The 18,869-nt window shown below is 37.8% G+C and overlaps 1 protein-coding gene across 1 annotated transcript in view; it reads left to right on the forward strand.

Moving 5' to 3' along the window:
• The first annotated feature begins 5,869 nt into the window (after positions 1-5,869).
• The window catches only part of Alcam (activated leukocyte cell adhesion molecule), a 188,440-nt gene continuing 175,440 nt past the window's right edge, over positions 5,870-18,869 (forward strand). Inside the window, exon 1 of the mRNA XM_026406439.2 lies at positions 5,870-6,277. Coding sequence (XP_026262224.1) covers positions 6,205-6,277 — 73 coding nt within the window. The 5' untranslated portion in view covers positions 5,870-6,204. The remainder of the gene's footprint in view (positions 6,278-18,869) is intronic.

Consider the following 18,869-nt stretch of genomic DNA (forward strand, 5'->3'; position numbering starts at 1 on the left):
GACTAGGGGCTGGCTGAAATTTCAAATAGTGTTTCTGAAAGGCTTAAAAAAGAAGGTAACCTTTGAGCAAATCTCTCAAAAGTAGTGATGGGGTGGTCTATACTAATAATGCAGGGAGAGAGTTCCAAGGAGTGGTAAAAAGCAAATGCAAAGGCCCCCAAGGCAGGAGTTTATCAGGTATATTTAGGAACTGTGAGGAGACCACTATGATTTAAATGGATGGAATAAGGGCAAAATAAGAAACAAAACTTCAAAGCAAGCCTATATTAGAAGGTAAAGGGTTACTTTTAAATACTGAAAACTATTCTTTAAATTACTTGCAAGGCTCTGAGAAGCTTAAAATTCTGAGGTACTTGTTTACATTATGTGACCCACAAATCTTGACTCAGTGTTACCAATCATTTCTCATAGTTAATGATTAGTCTATATTCTTTAGGAGCTACATGTTTATCTAAGAATTTGTTCTTTATACTTTCCTGTAAACCTGACTATATTACTTATTTTAGAGGAAAACAGGGCCTAGTACTTAATATGACTTTTTAGAAGTCCATTATATCCATGGTGTTTTATTTACTTTAGAAAAACAAATATACATTGTTTTTATATTTTTACAGCCATTATTTTCCACCAAATACTCATTAATGTAACTATTGGAGCTATAAATGCTAGTATGACATGAAAAAGCAAATAAAGATAAGTTTAGGGAACTTCTTGAATTTAGATTAAAATTCCTTTAAGGCATCAACATTTTGAATAACCATATTCTGAGTCATTTTTCTCTACTTTCTCAAAACTACTAGATCTACTTATTTTAGTTGAAAGTTGAAAGTACATAGTGACCTTTGAAGAGAAATTTTCTGGTTGTTGGGGTAATCCCCGACTGTTATACTTTTTGATTAAATTTTATGCACTTACTGAAGGCACTAATGAATTATGAGTTTTTAACACACTAAGAGTTTTTGACATTCATTTATATGTAAGTTTCAAAGTCAAATATCTCAACTAGATTCTTTCTCCATTCCTCATGTCTGATACAGGAAGGAAAGTGACTAAGTGGATTTTTAGTTTGACTGAAATAGGCAGGTTCTTTTGTACCCAGTCAGTGAACAGTCTGTAGTCTGAAATAAGAACCTGATATTTACCATAGACTTTGAAAGTTTATGTCCTTCTGAATGCCAGTAATCTAACTTTATTGGCTAGCATTATTGAGGATGTTAGTTGACAATATTACCATTGAAAATTGAAACTAATCAGTAAAATTCAATGGACTGTTTCTTAGAAATAGAAAAAATCCATATGCCCCTCATTCCATACCTGGAGTTGTTTTAGAAATAATTTACATTAAAAAAGAGTTTTACCTATGAAATCTTTGTGTCTCTTTAAAATAATTATATTTTCCTAGGCTTAATATTAATCCTACTTAGCCCTCCATCTTGATCTTTGTTATCAGTACATCTTCAACACAGGCCCTTGCCTGGTCATTTAGAATCCTTACTAATTCAGTTTCTTTTCCCTTCATTGGCTTTTTGTTTTCATTTTTATTGATAGAAAATAGTTTTTGCCACTCTTTTCTTCCTGCAAAGTGTTTCTTCTCCTTAAGCTGATTGCGTATCTCTTATCCAAAATGCTTGAGACCCAGAAATGCTTTGGATTTTGGATATTTTTAGAAAGATTTGCATATATATATGAGCTATCTTGAGGATGAGACCCAAGGATAAACATGAAATTCATTTATGCTTTATATATAAGTAATATATATATATATATAATACATATATTTCTGTGTATATATATGTGTGTATATATATACATACATATGTATATAGAGAAATAGATATATAGAAAAATATCACACAGACTGAAGGTAAGTTTATAAAATATTTCTACTAAATCTCTGTTTTGACTTTGACTCATCTCCTAAGGTCAGATGTAGAATTTTCTACTTATGGTGTCCTGTCAGCAATCAAAAAGTTTCACATTTAGGGCATTTAGAATTGGGGATTTTCAGATTTAGTATACTCAACCTGAATTTCAAAATTCTCATTATGGTGTCAAGTACTTGATTCATTTATCTTTTTCTAAGCTTTAGTCTGTCCAGTTAAATCACTGAACACTCAATGGAAACCCCTTTCATCTTCTTATATTACTACCCCTTTGGAATCTAAGTTTATTTGAGGCTGTACATTCTATAAAGAACACTTTCTCAATACTTACCATTTATTCACAGATATTTATGGAGTGTCCAATCCATTTACAAATGTGCTGAATGCTCTTAATTAATTTAATACAGGCCAAAGGGTCCTGGCTTGAGTTTTGGGAGCCGGATACTAAATTCTGATCTTGACAGGCCCTATGAAAGAATCTTGTCTTTTTTACCATGTCACTGCTTTGAGCATACTGTGCAGACTGATGATGAATTCTTTTATACTTAAAATGCAAAGCTCTTCTCATGTTCCAGGTAACATGAACCATTTTTTTCCCTCTGGCTAAGCATTATTCATTTTACCTCCTGCAGTAAGAAGTACCCATCAGGATGCTCTGATGCATGACTAAACTGTCTGATAAATATCACTGGAATACTATGCATTCTCAATTTTAACAAAAGTGATAAAGATGCAGATGCAGCTGGAAAGTCTTTTCCTCTTAAGAACTGGGTAAGGTGGATCCCATCCTCCTACACTAGATTTTGAAAGAGGAACTCTCTACTACATTACTTTGTGGAATTTACATTCTCCTTTTAAATTCTGACTCTGAGCTCTTACTGATTCTAGCTTTTTGTTATTGTTTTGTTTGTTTGTTTTCTGTTTAGAAATTCTCTCATCATCTCATATTTATTGTACCAGGCCTGTGAAGATAGTGATGAATATAGTGGGTAGGAATTCAGTTCTACAGTCAAGAGTGCCTGGGGTAGAATCCTGCCATTAGCATTGCTATGAATCATGGTGTAACATTGAGATTGTAGTTTCAGGTCTCTAGGTTTCAGTTTAAATAAAATTAAGTTGGTAATACTACCTTTCTAATAGAATATTTTGAGTGTCAGTATTATATCCATATTCATAAAAGTTGCTTAGAATTATCTAACATATAGTATTTAGTGAAAGTTGCTCACTAACTCATTAAAGTATATATAAACTCATGCTTGCCTGCTTTGACTCTTGTCCCTTGTGCTGTGGTCAGCATCCTGCCACATTCCACTGCCAAATTCCTATTTTAATTTTTATTATTTCACTTAATTTAGTTCTACCATTATTTCTGTCTTTAGCTATGTATGACCAACAGACTTCAGAGTTATTATTCCAAGTGACTTATTGAAGCGTTTTCCTAAACTAGGACACATTCCTTTTTAAAAAGGAATTCTGGAAACAACTGTGTATAAACAACGGGGCATGTATAATACATATATGTACATATACTCAGTTGCTTGTAGAATTCTGTGTTTATGTATCATATCAATAATTTATATAACATTCTGATCCAATTTAAATGCACACCTTTGAAAGTGATATGCTAATATGCCACCACACTTTATGACTGACATTTATTCAAGGTCACTCACTGAATAAATGCTGATAAGGGATCCAGACAAGGCTCTGTTTATTCCCCATGCCCAAGCTCCTTCTACCATGTTTGGTTAGTTAAATGTGTGATCTCACTTAATACAAAAATACAGTGAGACAATTGTTCTCACTTTTTACTAGTGAGGAAACCCAGGCTTCAAGAAGTTAAATGAGTTCACCATGATCATACAGTTACTGTCAGAACCTAAATCAGACAGCTCTTCCCAAAGAAGAGCTTTTTAACATGTATGCAGTAATAAGTCCCACCCAAGATAAAAGAGGTTCACTAGAGAGAAGGATCCAGGTTAAAGATAACAATTGGGATGATCTGTTCTAATACACACAGTTAAAGAAATACACTACAGTTAAAGAAAAACAATTCTATCAAGGAACCTATAGATCTCATGACCATGTTAAGCAGTTCAGCCAAGCTTAGCTCATGGAATACAGTTAAAAGGCGTTTGTCATGTCCTAGCCTTGCTGTTGATTCATAAGATGCAAATGAAATGTTAATGTTAAAACCAAGTGGGAGAAACTACTTATTTTGAGAGAAAAAAAAAATGAGTTCTCCTTTAGAATACTGCTAATATAAGAGAACTAGGAAAAGACAAGCAAGCTTTTGAAAAAAAATCACAGGTAAAAATAGAGCTTTATCATCTACAAAGTGAAAAGATAAAGAATTCATGTGTGTGTGTGTGTGTGTGTGTGTGTGTGTGTGTGTGTGTGCATGCGCCCACATTCTTGTTTCCATAAGCTTCTTCTGTTTGAATTCCCTCCCCCATATGGCTGGTGACTAGCAGCCTTTTGAAAAAATAGCACGATATGATGATTACTTGTTAGCATTCTCTACTGGAGTCTAGCCTCATTACAGGGGTGACCCTGTGATGCACGAAGGCTATTTAATGCCCCTGCGAAGTGGTTCAGGGACCACTATTTTATTATGCTTCAGGGATAAGAGTTGTGATCCCGCATTCCTGATTTAGAGCCACTTAGGGCTCCAACAGCTCCACCCCTGTGTTCTAGAGGAAAATATTCCTTCATGCTCTCTGCCTGATCTGAAAGCGACACAGCTTCCCTATGTTAAGCCTGGGAGGTGGCTCAATCTTAAGAAATTGCCTGAGAACCCTGCCCATCTGCTGGGATGCCCTGTTTTCTGGAAAGGACCAAGAGGAGTTTGACTTTTAATCTGAATAACTTGAGGATTTTCTGTTTTGTGACTTAAAAAAAAAATCGCCGCTTAATTAAAAAAAAAAAGTGACACACACTCCGGTTATTGTAGACATTGGGAAAATCCTATGACGAAGTGTGGTCTAGAAATTTTTAATTTCTCTTGGAGAAAAAAAAAATCTTCTTTCCATTTGGTAATGGGCAGTCGACTCAGGCGGTCAACCTAAAAGGTGAGCGCGAAACGGAGGGGAGGTAAGGGGGGGATGAAAAAAGTAAGGGAGGAATCAATACAATGCGTGAACTGTCCCCAAGCAAACAGTAGCGTTTCGTCTCAACTCCCAGAAGGAGAATTTCTACCTTTTCCCCCTCCGCTGGCCCCTTCCTCCCCACTAGGTTCCCGCCCTTAGACCCCAGGTGCTCTCCCCACCCCCATTGCCCGTCCTGACTATTTTATAGAACTGGGAGACTGCTACACTACGGCGGAGAAAAATCCCAGAGGAGTGAGCCAGTGAGACGGGCGTCTGTGGGCAAGAAGAGAGCAATCTAGTTTTTTGAACTGGGGGCGAGGCTGGTGGACAGTAGAGAGAGAGAGGCCATCTCAGCAGGGTGCTGGTAACGCACGGGAAGTGTCAGTCCGGTAGACCCACCCGGCGGCGCGCAGCAACCGAATCTGCTCCTCATTGGCGGGCATGCCCTTGGGGGTGGAGTCCTGATGAAGCCCCGCCCATCCGGGAGACGGGTCTGAAGCCCGCGATATTCCTTCCACCAGAGTCCCAGCGCTAAGCTCCATCTCCCACTCGGTCCTGCAGCGCCTCTAGGCTGCGGCTCGGCGCTCCAACCACCTGCTAGGCTCTGCGTCTAGGGGAGCGGGGAGGGGAGAGGAGGGAGAGAAGAGGCGGGAGGGAGGAGGAGAGAGGCAGTTACACACGCCTTCCAGTCTCACCACTCAGAGCAGCCCAGAGACCGCTGCCACCGCCACTGCTACTGCTGCCGCCGCTTTCGCTGCTGCCACTGCTGCCACCTGAGGAGACCCGCCGCCCCCCCCCCCGCCCCCGTCGCCGCCCCGGGCGATTCCTTCATAGCACCGAGCTTTTTATGCCCACTACAACTATCAACATTATTATTTCAAGAGAAGAAAACTAACAGAAGATACCAGCCTAAAAGAACCACGTACACCTTTCCGTGTCACTCAAGTGTCTCCGGGAATGCCAGGTCGCGGGTCCTGGGAGGAGTAGCCGAAGGGACCGTGGGCGGGTGCTGAGGGGGAGGGCGGAGGAGTTGCGGGTATTGCGTGGTGGAAAGTTGCGAGTGGCAGAGACCTGAAGGTGCAACGCCACCACAGCCCAGGGGACAGTGTGTTTGGGAAAAGCCGCTGCCCTCTGCGTCGGGACCCACGAGCGTGCGGGCACCGTGGGGCCCGGGACGTCGCCACCTCCTGCGGCGTGGACTCTGTCTGTGGCTCTCTAGAAGGAGGAGGAATATGGCATCCAAGGCGTCCCCTTCCAGCCGTCTGGTTTTCTGCCTCTTGATCTCCGCTGCGATCCTCAGGCCAGGTGAGTAAGGGCCTTGGAGAGGCCACGGACTGACCTGGGCCAGGGGCAGTTTTCTAGTTTTCCGGCCCTGGCTTCGCGTCCTGTGGCTGTGCGCGCGGGCGAATGGTGGGGGAGATCAGGGAAGGCCGTCTAGGCACAGACCTGGCCCTGGGCTCAGTCACCTGTGTCGCTCTTCTGGGCTTGACTGATTGGTTCAAGTTTGGGCAGAGAGCTGGGTGAAGCTCCAGGAACTTTGGGTGAGGCCGGGGTTGGAGCTGCAGGAACCCATGGTCAAGATTTTTAGACTCTCTCGCCTGGTTCCGGCGGCTCCTGGCTAAGAGGCAGTCTCTTGCCCTCTGACAATCCCAGTCTTTGGGTATCAAAGTCCACGTCACTGCGCCTGGGGTAGTTTTTCTTTCGCTTAGCTTTCGACTAAAATAACTGTTCGCACTTGTTCGTGATAAATCCCCTAGAACTTCCCCTTGTTATGAAGTGAAGAAGGGATGGGGGGGTGGTAGAGGAGAAAGGAAGGACTTTAATCATCCCCTTAAAAAAATACAAAAAACACACATGAAATACCTAACCCTTAAATCGTGGTTCCATTGTCTTGGTGGGTGGTGAGTGTAGGGGTGATGGCAGGCAAATAACGCTGGATGAGCTGGAATTAACAGCCTGACTGGGGAGCTCTTAGGCTCGGTGGATTTTCCGGACCTGTGACAGATCCTGTGACAGTTCTCAGTTCTATGGAACCTTAAAGGAAAGCGGCGATTGGAGGGGGGGCGGGCTGCAAAATTCTCATTAACTAAAATATCTCTTGGGGAATCCCTTTCCTCACTCCCCGAGCGTCCCCTAGCCTTGGCATCCTGAGGCCCACCGGCCGAGTGACATGTGTTAGTCCCAACCTGGCATTCTGAGCGCTCACAGTCACTTGACAGAGCATCAGGTTCATTTCCTCGCTGGACTTGAGGATTTTACCTTTGAAGTTTTGATTTACATCCCTTCGCAGACAGTTGCCAGTTAAACCACGTCCTGCTTTTGACTTGTTTGTTCTTTCTCTTTTCTTTAGTTTTTGGCAAAGAAAAAACTCTGGCTTCCTTTATTGCTGCACATCCTTTCAGTTGTTGGCAAGCTCAGACCGTAGGGAGCTTTCGAAGCCTCTGACTCTCCCCCCAAGGAAAGAGAGGAAAGTAGGGTTGGGGACTAGAGCTAGAGGGAAAGATCACAAGTGAGGTGCTACTGCTGTGTGTGTTGGTGTTGGGGAGGGTGCCCTCTCCAGCTTTCTTTATTAAAGTTACATTCCTAGGTGAGGTAATGATCTCACCTGCTGTTTCTGAGGCTGAGAAAGGCGTCTGTGACAAATCTCAGGCTCTGGGGCGGGGACTGTGAAAGCAGAGTTAAACCGTTTTAAAGCAGGTGGGGCAGGCGGAAACACCGGAGATGGGAAGGGGAGACCCTCTAGGGTCTGACACGGTGAGGATTTCACTTTTTCCTGAACCCAGTGTCAGATGGGGGGAAGGAAAGACACTCTGGAGCCAAGGGGAGGAGATTCAAGAAGGGAGTACAAGAGTGATGTAGCTTGTAAAATGTAAAGATCCACACGCCCATAGTTGGTGTTCATTTTAACCCTCTCCCGACTTAGAGAGTGCAGATCATCTACTTCCCCGCCCCCGACCACACTCACAAGCCCAGTTTCCTTTCTCGTGCTGTCGCGTTGGAATTTATTTCAGTTGGCCGAGTCAAAGGACAGGTTTTTCCTCACCACTTAGCTGCCAAACGGGGGAGAGGTTCCTCTTTCAGATCTTTTTCGTAGCGCTTCTTTCCGCGCCACAGGCTCTCCTGTCCAGTGGGCACAGAGCTGCGCGCTTTGCGCGAGCAGGGAGCGCTCTCTCAGCGCTGCCAACCGCTGCGGATGTGGGCTTAGGATGCCACAGACCCTCAGATTCTCGGCTTTCACGAATAACCTGGCTGGCATTGGCGAACTTCTCGGTGCAGTTGTCTGCGTGCTTTAAAAGGAAGGATTGTGACACTAAGGCGCTGTGTCTGCACTCAGGTTCTGGACGTCAAGCGCGCCTCCTTCAGAGCTCTGCATAACAGAGCCAGTTGGGGGTGCAGTGCCCATGGCTGCCTTCATTCACCCCACTGACTTCCCTGGCTGTCTCCCTTCATTTCCGGAACAGTGTTAATAATGTGTGTCCAGTATTGGAGGACAAACTCGAGTTTATGAAACTGCTCTTGTAGGTCTTTTGGCCTGTACTTGGTACAGTAGTCGTCAATGTATTTTAGGCATTCCATGTTACTTGTTTTTAAGGACAGGGGAAGGTATGTATCAAGCCACCCAAACTGAATTAAAGATGAAGGCAATGAAATGGTGTGTACCCAGCATCTGAGGTAGCAAAAATCTCATTATTCTTGTAAAAGAGCGTCAGCCTGTGGTGACATTTTGTATTGCTGAGAGAGAGAGAGAGAGAGAGAGAGAGAGAGAGAGAGAGAGAGAGAGAGAGAGGGAGAGGGAGAGAAAGGCTTTCCTTGATTATTTACAAAGAGGTGGGGTTTTCCAGTTAACTGTTTCTTTACTTGGGTCAACTGTGTACACCCATCTCTGGGATTTTTCATAAGTATTCACTGCTACAGATTCATTTCAAGACAACGCTGTTTTCAGTAGATTATGTTTGGAACATATCAGTTTATCTCAACAGGCCTTGGAAAAAGCATCAACTCAGATAATGTCTTTTCAGACTACTAATGTGGGACTATTAAAATTTATTAATTTAAAAACTACAAACTACTAGCCAATATATATGTTGTTTTCTCCTGATTTATTTAATCCAATAGCAATTTAAAATTTAATGGAGTACTATTTGCAGTAAATTGCTTTTTGAGGCTTGGCTCAAGACCATCTTCCTACAGGCACTTGAGCAAGTCATTTAACGTTTTGGGCTTCAACTTTCTCATGTGTAAAATAAAAGGGTGGACTTAAGAATATACACTCTGAAATTTCTTCCAGCTCAAACACACTTTGTTCCTAATGCCATAAGATTAAAACAATAACAACAAAACGAAACCTATTTGGGCATGCAGAGTCATTTTTCCAATAGTGTTGTTCTGTTTATCTCATTCTAGACAAAATTTATATAAATTGTATTAATTAGAAAAGTGTTAATGTACCCCAACTTCTAATTTTATTTCTGTTTTTCTACTTTTTAAAATTGTGTTTTGTGCTTCCTCTCCCAGAACTTAATAGGGCTATTTAAAAAAAATAAAGTGATGGAGAGGAACTACTACTCCAATATTTTTGGAAAAGAGACTTCAAAAGTAGGAATTGCTTTTAGGTGTCAGAAAACCCTGTGAGCCTTCCCTGTGACCCATTTCTTCTGCAAGCCTACCTATGTTACAATTGCACATATAAATCCTGAAATCAGATATAAAGAATGATTGATGGCAAAATGTTCATGTGACAAAGCCTCCTATGAACACCCTGATGTTGCTTCCACAATATAGAAGAAAATAAAAATCTTTATTGTTGTTCTAAAACCTATAGAAATTCAAAATATTTGCATTACCAGATTTCAAACTTTTTCTAACTTTTTAGAAAATTCAAGCTACCTTATCCTGGTAATAGAATTTCAGATGAGAATGAATGCCTACTGGTAATTTACTAAGAAGTACAAAATCAATAAAAGCCCACTTTAGAAGTCTTAAATATTATTAGAATACTCTTGGTATTGGAGTTGGGATGCAAGTATTCAGTTTTTAGCTTTTCCATATAAGAAAAGCTAAAAACTGAATACTTGAAATCTTGGGAGAGTTATTTTCTGATGCTTTTTAAATTTATCATCTATAAAATTTTCTGTCTGTGTAATGCATGGTTCTGATTTAGAAAGATTAACAATCCCCTTGATCAGCATTTTGAAAATTTTAGCAGTAAAATATGCTATATTCTTTCATTATATTTTAATAGAATAACACCCTTTAATTTATTCCACTTAATTATCACTTTGACCATTTTATAAGCAAGCAAAAATGTTTCTTTTTTAAAATTTATTTTTGTTTTTCTCCCTAAAATTTCCATGTCAGTAACCCTGACCTTTATAAAACTGGGTACTTTCTGAATGTCAGCATGAGTTTTATATAATGGCAGCATTTTTTCAGATAGTATTTTTAATGCTTTATTTTCATCATGTCTTATATCCCTGACACACCTCTTTCTGTTCTGGCCATTTATTAAGTATAAAACTCTATCAAAGAGTTCTACCTCCCTGAAGCTGTTAACTCAAGTCTTCACATGCAATTTATATCCCAAATATGCAGTAGAGCCACATAGGTACAGCTATAATAGAATATCCTCTGTGTATACATAGAAACTTAAACTCAATTCCTCTCAGAGTGTTAATTTTATTCTTCATTGTTTTCACAAAGACCTATCTCATCTGTGACACATAAATGCATGTAATACACAAAGAATGAATTTACTTACTGAAATATTAAAGAATGTTTTCTTGGGAATAGTGGGTGATAATATTTATTTAATTATTACTTTAGAATATTAGCTCCTTTTATTTTCAATAATAAATGGAAAAGATCATAAAATATCCATTTGTACTTTTTATTACTTTCGTAATAGAGCAGAATTTTCCTTCCTGTGAAGAATAAAGTCAAAATTTAAATATATTTTATTTTTAAGACAATGATGTTTTTTGCTATTTGATAAGGCCATATCATACAGTTATTGTGCTATTGTACGGTATACAAACCATTATCATATTTTTGGAGCTACAGATATTTTTGTTCAGCTAAATTCTGTTTAAATAACAAAATTCACATTATTTTATCCCTTTTATTATTGAGTGGAATGTCTTATAGATTTCAGATAGGACTAGTTCCAAATGTGCTGTGGTATTCAAATTGTTTTATGGTAACCCATTATCATAGCCCATTTTTGTAGTGTATGTTCCAAGAATGAAATTAGCTTTTAATGCTTCCTCTTATTTATCTAGTCAGTTCTCAATTACCCATTCCATTGAAGGAGAAATCAGAGTTGTGCACAATCCAAAACAACTCCTAATCAAAGGATTACCTAATTTGACTTTGAGTTGAAGTACTTAACAAACATGCCTGTATTTGGTCTACTAAGAATTCATAATATTTCAGTGTAATGATACTAAGCTTTGAGGTAACACATGCATCAGAAATTAGCTAACTTCTCTGACTTGCTTCTGTTTCTCTCATTCATTCTTTCATTCTCTCTCTCTCAGCTCTCTCCTATGTCACTCTATGAAGTGACGCAAAATCCTGGCCAAAATAAGCCTAACTGTATCTATGAGATGAAATTAAGTTTTTGCAATCCTTGAAAATGGTAGAAATATCATGGACTCTGATGTTCAGAAGGAAAACATCCTATAATCATGGCAATTGGTACAGTTTTCTGACTTTGTCCAATCCCACTTAAATCAAGAATCATTTAAATGTTTATCTTTGTAAGGTCACAATTTCAATGTTTAATAAAAATTTATCCTCACTTTTTGACCATTTTCTCAAACAAATTTATGTCATTTCTTTATATGAGTATCTATGAATTAACAGATAAGGAAGTGATACTTCTTTCTTCTTTCTTAATATGAGTTGGCTTGGCAGCTAGGTGGATTGACTCTCCAGAGGCTATTGATATACCTACTTTTAGAAAAAGAAATTGCTACTTTTCATGGTTTATGAGGTCATTGTAAACAGTGGAAAACAGTAGCATCAAATCCATCAATGGCAAGGAAGATCAAAGATTGAATTCAAATGACTTCCTTTCTAATTGCCTTATTATGATGATGTCAACAGAGAAGTTAACTAAATTTGTTGATTAATTTATCAACCAGCTTTTCAATTCATCATTTTCTTGGGATAAATCCCCCAAACATTCCCTCAGGTTCAGTTTCTTTTCCCCTTGCATACAACAAGCACTCTACCACTGAACTACAACCTCAGCCTGATGTGAATAGATTTTTGTCCTTTTTATCTGTAGTGTATGGTTTTAGAAATTCTGGGTTGTCTTATCTGAACTGTGAATGAAAACAAAATAACTTTCTTATTCTTTCTACCTTTAATGTAAAACTAGGATTGTAATTTTGATAATGACTAAAGTGTGTCCTGACTTTCCCCTGTACTTGTCTTTGCTGTAGATTTTGCCACATTGTATGCTATTTTGGCTACTTTCTTTCTCAGATGACCACGAACTTTTGCAATATCATTTTGTGTAGCAGGGGTAGTGGGAATTGAACCCAAAGGTTCATGCTTGCTCTAATCACTGAGTTGTATCTGCAGCCCATTTTATTTTTTATTTTGAGATAGGGTCTCAATAAGTTGCCTAGGCTGGCTTCAACATTGTCATCTTCCTGCCTCAGCCTCCCAAGTAGAAGGGATTACAGGTGTGTGCTACTGTATTCAGCTTAGAATGTCAAATCTCATCTACATCTGTATATTCTTTAGTCTGGTAAAAGGCTCGAAACCATTAAGGTGCTTCACTGTGTGTGAATGTGTGTGTGTGTGTGTGTTTCTTTGCATATATAGAAAACTAAGCTTTTTTACATGGCATCACCTGCCATTCATGAGCTAACCAATTTTTTTTTTTTTTTTTTTTTTTGCTGAAGAACATGAGAATGAAGAATATTAATACTGCCTCCTGAGAATTAAACTGGAAAATAAATCCATCATGAAAAGAATATGTATATGCAAAATTGTCTGAATATGAAGAAGGATTCATTAGCCATCAAGACATGATGACATTTTGATAGTGTATTACTGAAAAAAAAAAAAAGAAAAGAAGTCATGCCTATTAGAAGAGACTTTTGTTCAATGATAGAAAAGGCTTTGATCAGTAGAGCTAACAGGAAGAGTGATTGACCAAAGGTAGTTTTTGGAGATATTTATGCATCCAAACCATTTTCTTCTATGTTGAAAATGGCCCCTCCAGCTAGAAGACATAACTTTTCCCAGTGCAGCATAGCAGGTGCAGCTTTTTTTATAGAGATAGATAGAACCTATTATAAAGGTTTAATGCTCTAAATATTCAAATAATAAAATGAATTTTCCCATGCTGTGATTTCATGGTCACTAAGAAATCCTCTAATTATAACATGACTTCTTATATAGCTAATTTACAGGAGAAGATGCACTAGCTGGAGAATTGTGAGCATTGTATTCTCTTGGTAATAATTGCTCTAATGTAAACCAATAAGCTGGTTTATGAATTTTGTTAGTCAGTTCATCCTTGAAAGATGGGAAAAGTTTTAGTAAGCATATAAAATAAGTTTCTAAGCTTTTAGGACTAAAGTCTGCATTTTGAACAATTGAAAATTCATCTGGTGAACCTTTTTGAGGTGCAATCAGCTAGCCATTTCCCAAGTAATACATGTTGTATCACCTGTTATTACCCTTTGTGTTACCTGTTGTAGACATTTATTTTTATTTATTCATTGTCTTTTGGTGCTATCTGGCTTAATAGTACATTATTAGTAGGATGATCACACATCCTGGTATATTCAGGAAAGACGGTCCCAATATATGCTTGATATCCAGGTACAGTTATTAACAGCACCCTTTTCTGACTTCAAAATTCACTTTGGATGATAAATTAGATGGCAACAATATGTTATAGTTTGGATGCTGAATATACTCAGAGAACTATGTGTTAAGATTTGGCTTTTAGGATGGCACTTTTGGAAGTTACTGGAATGCTTAAGAGGTGCACCTTATTGAGAGGACCTTAAGTTGTTGAACGCATGAACCGAAAAGGCTCCCCAACCCCTTCTGCTTGCTCTTTGCTCCTTCTCATATGTGCTCACACCATGATATGCTGCCTCATCACAGGCCCAAAATAATGGCACCAATGAACCTGAAAATGAGCCAATGAGCCTGAAACCTCCAAAACTGTGAGATAAGATAAAACTTTTATTTTTATAAGTTAATTACCTGATGTGTTTTATTATAGTGGTGGACAACTGAATAACACACCATAATTATTAGTAACTTACTACTATATGTTGATCTTGGATTACTTAGCCCAAGAAATGTATTCCTCATCCTGACAAAGTGTGCATTTCTAACCTTCTAAAATTTAAATGCCATCTATAGTGAAATGTTACTAACATGTCATGTGCCTGTTTCATATCAAGACTAAGAGAGATAAGGTTATAGTATGGAGCCTCATAATGTTTTAGTGGGTTTTCCCTCATTTTCTAGATCATTGACCAAAATCTGTGACCTACCAGAGAGCAAACCATGTGAGTCTCTCTGGTGGGTTATATTCCTACTATTAATAATCAATCTCCAATGGAAAGAAATTCTGGGAAGTTCTCTGTGTTTGTGTGCATGTGTGTATGTGTGGGGGTAGGGAGAGAAAGGCCCCATAGTCTGGCATGAAAACTGAATTTGCCTGAGTTGCCAAGGGAATAGAAGTGTTTGAAATTCACCTTGGAGCTACACTTAGCTATGGAGTTATTTGTAGAAGTCGTATTTCAGTCTGAGCCTAAAATCCTTTCACAGTAAATTGTGCAAATCCCATTGTGTTGTTCAGTAAGGTTTCTCAGTAGCACCACTATCAATCTGAATCTAAAAAGAAAAATAAATTATCATGGATGTCTTTAAAGTTGAGGGAAACTCCCAGTCTTTCTGTACATGTAAGCAACCATTAGTAGCTATTATCTGACAGTTGTATCAGTCAGAAATGGTGACATGACTTGGGACAGAAAACAGTATGGTGAGAACAGTTGATACTAAAATTTATGATTTCCACCAAATTAGGTGTCCACATGTAATATTAGGTATCCATGTATAATATTAGGTTTAGTGTTTTGAGTATTCAGAAAACCCTCAAATAGATGTAGCTAATGAAAGTTAAAAGAGCATTATCTAAGCACATATGGTAAAGGAAGCTATAGTTTTGTTCTCAATCACAGGGCAGAATGAAGAAAGAGTATATTGGCCTCTGTGGCTAAAACTCTTGTTAGCATATACCCAGGAATTTCCAGAATAGTTAGGATGTTTCCAGGTATGGAATTCACCTTGCTGCACATCAGCCTCATACATAAGGAGTCTAGCTGCTGATCCTAAATTGTTGAACCAAAGGCTGCCAGTTAACTATTGGTGCGTAATTAAGTGCCCCTAAATATAGTGACTAAAAACAGCAGCTATTTATTTAATTCATTGTTCTTTTGGTTGGAATTTTCATCTGGACTTGGTTGGGTGCTTTTTCTGGTTTTAGCTCGATCAATGGCTTCATTCCACTGCAGTCTGTTGTGGATCAGCCTAAACAGCTCTGCTTCTGGGAGTAGGCTGGCTGCTGTTCAGGAGAAATGAACTCTCTTCCTCCACACCTTTCATTCTCTAAAATTTGTGCCTACGTTTGTTCTCTTGATAGAAACAAAATTGCAATAGAAAGCAGGAGTGTGTAAGTACTCCTAAGGCTAGCTTCAGAACTAGCAACCTATCTTCTGCCATGTTCTGTTGTGAAGACAAGTCACAAGCCTAGCCTTGTGGGGGAAATCATTTCTACTTACTGAATGCAGGGAGCTAAAAGGTCATTTTGTAAAATGTGTGTATAAAGACCAGGAAGGGAAAATGATGATCATATTTGCAATCAGTCTACTACTTACAATAATAATACTGAATGTGAGAATAGTTAAGACCCTTACTATAGATTCTTGTCCCATGTTAAAAATTTAAACCCTCTTCTTCTAGATCATTGGGCAAAACATATAACTTGCTGAAGAGGCTCAAGCAGTGTCTAATAAAAAATTTTCTAGGGTTAAATCTTAACTTCCCATGAAATGAAATTATGGAAAGATCAGTGTTTCTGTATGGGAGAGAGGGGGGAAGTGAGGGAGGGAGGGAGGGAGGGAGAGAGAGAGGGGGGGAGGAATGGGGGAGAGAGAGCAATTTTAAAAGATTTAGAAACATATCATTTATTTATGGTCACAAGCTCAAATGTGGTAGACAGGCTGTTGTAAAATAAGACTGTCTTTTAGATATTCAACTTGTTTAGCCCCCTATTTAAGTAGTGAAATAAGGAAGCCACAAATTAAGAGACTACCTGAAATGCAATAGCCAATTTATCAGGTTCTTAGAGCCAACAATTATTTTAGTTTCACTTGTGTAAAGGCTTTGGAACTATAAAGAACCTTGAAATGACTAAGTTGCTTGCCTACAGTCACACTGTTGATTACCTAAAATTAAAACTTATGTGAATTGACCATTCAACATATATAATAGCATTCAACAAATATTAACCAAGTTCTCAGTATGTGCAAAACATACTGGGGGTAAGGAAATAAACTAGTTACTCAATAGTCAAATAACTATCATTCAAAGACATCAAGTTCTTTCTAGGAAGATGTGCATCAGCTAATTATATAGCAATTTTTACAAGTTTGGCTATGTACTACAAGGAGAACTAAAGAGTACTGTTCATCATAGTGGCCAAATCAGGTCCAGATTTTAGTAGGGATGTGGAAAAGTTTCAGGAAGTGATACTTGAGGCATCTGCTGAATGATAAATAGCTTGAATAAAGACCCTAAAGTTGGAAGGAATTTACCTTCTAACTCCTGGAGGTGAAATGCCATCTTTCAATTTTTAGGGAAACTAAAGAAGTTCTAAAGGTTGATGTAGAAACTAAGGATTCTTAAAGCTGTTCAAATCTCTTCCTGCAATCCTACTACTTAACTTACCAATTGTGGGGTTCAGAAGTTCTCTGTCTTATTCAAATACTCATATTCTAGCAGATATTTGCACATGCACCTTTCCTCTTTGAAAAATAGTGAAGTGGGAACATACTGTGTACAATGCACTTTCCCTTTTTCACTTAACACATTATAGAGATTAAAAGATTTTCTTATCAGCACATAATTCTCTACCTTACTTTTCAAAATGGTATATTGGATGTTATTATACTACCATAATTAACCATTTTGCCAGTTCTTGGAAGTGTAAATTGTTTCCCATCTTTTGTTTTTGCAAACAATAAGAGCAATGAATTCCTAATAGATGTTATTGTCCAAATGAATAGTTATGTTGGAAGGAAGTTATTTTAGAAGTGAAATTGCTGAGTCAAATAATATGTCCATTTTTCACTTAGAAAGAAATACTAAATCGACATTTCAAAGAGCACACAAGATTTTTAAATCTCAACAAAAATACATGGAGATGCCCTTTCTTTATACTCCTCCATAACTCATACTACTAACTTGTATTTTTAATCAGAATAATAGGTTGGTTCTTATTTATTTAAAGCTTTTGGAAAATTAAAATTATGACAGACACTCATATATAAAGCAAAAACGACAGTTTTATTTGTGCCTACCTTCATTATGCATGAGATAGGGGCAAAAATGAGGGAGAATGTGTTTAGAATGGATTTTTATCAGTTTTCCTTACACATAACTTTACATAAATAACTTTTAGAACTGCTAATTTTAAAAATAAAACTATGTAATGGTAAGCAATGTTTTCTTCCATTTTGTAAGAAAGACTCTGAAACTGAATTGGCTAACTTGGAAGTGGATTAAGAGGCAACCACATGTGAGCCTTTTAGAGTATCTGATACTGTTTCTCATTATATGAGTGGTTTCCAAATACTTGTGTCAGCTCATTGTAGGTACATTGTATGGGTGGTCTAACTAATGCCATTTTGTAAACCCTGTATAATTTATCTTGCCAAACAAATTTCAGTTATTGTCAAATAAATCATAATTTGAACAATTCTTCCAATACATTTGGTTTAACAGCCTCATCATTTTTTCAAGCTGAAAAGTACCATCCTTTGCAAATATTTTTAAAAGTCAGTACCATTAAATACATTTTATTTTGTAATTTTTGACCTTTTATGGAAAGCACAACCAAAAATCTGTTTTTTATAGTTGCTTTTATATAGAAAAATCATAGCAATATATATATGAAGAGGTTTCAACAGGTATATGCTGAAGGTACATATTTTTTAAACAAGACAACAAATATTCAAAACGCAATTGATATTAATATGTACAAACTGCAAATTCATGAACAAGCAGTTTCGTCCTGTCATTTAGTTTTAAATATTCAAATTTGTGGCAAGCATACTTTATTCTGCAAGCATTTTCTCCACCTAGTGATAGGTATGACATTTTTCAAAAAAGTTGCTTATGGTGGTTATAAGAGGTAAATTATATATTTTTGCTGAGTAGGCATGACTCTAAATATGAATAATAATTTTGATACCATATCTAGGAGTAAAAGGTAATATATATTTGTACTTACTCTATTAGATAAATCTCCTACTCTGCTCAACCTATATGGAAGCTAACCTAGTTCTCAAATAGAATTTCTTGGAGAAAAGTCTGCTTAGTTCAAGATTAAATCATTTTTCTTATTATACTGGGATAGAAAATAAGTATCTGTTTACAAACACTGATTTCAGTTGTTTTCCTTTTTGGTTGATAAAAAATGTCTCCTTTCTTTTAGAAAGTTTAAAAGAAAGAGTAAAGATTCAAAGTATGATTTGGAGGTTATTATTCTCTAGAATTGACCAAAATGTTTGATTAAAAAGGATTTGAACTGTTGTTTCAGTAGTGATTTTTTTGTAAATAGTATGGTTTAATA

Source organism: Urocitellus parryii, chromosome 2 (genome assembly GCF_045843805.1).
Source record: "Urocitellus parryii isolate mUroPar1 chromosome 2, mUroPar1.hap1, whole genome shotgun sequence".
Lineage (NCBI taxonomy): Eukaryota > Metazoa > Chordata > Mammalia > Rodentia > Sciuridae > Urocitellus > Urocitellus parryii.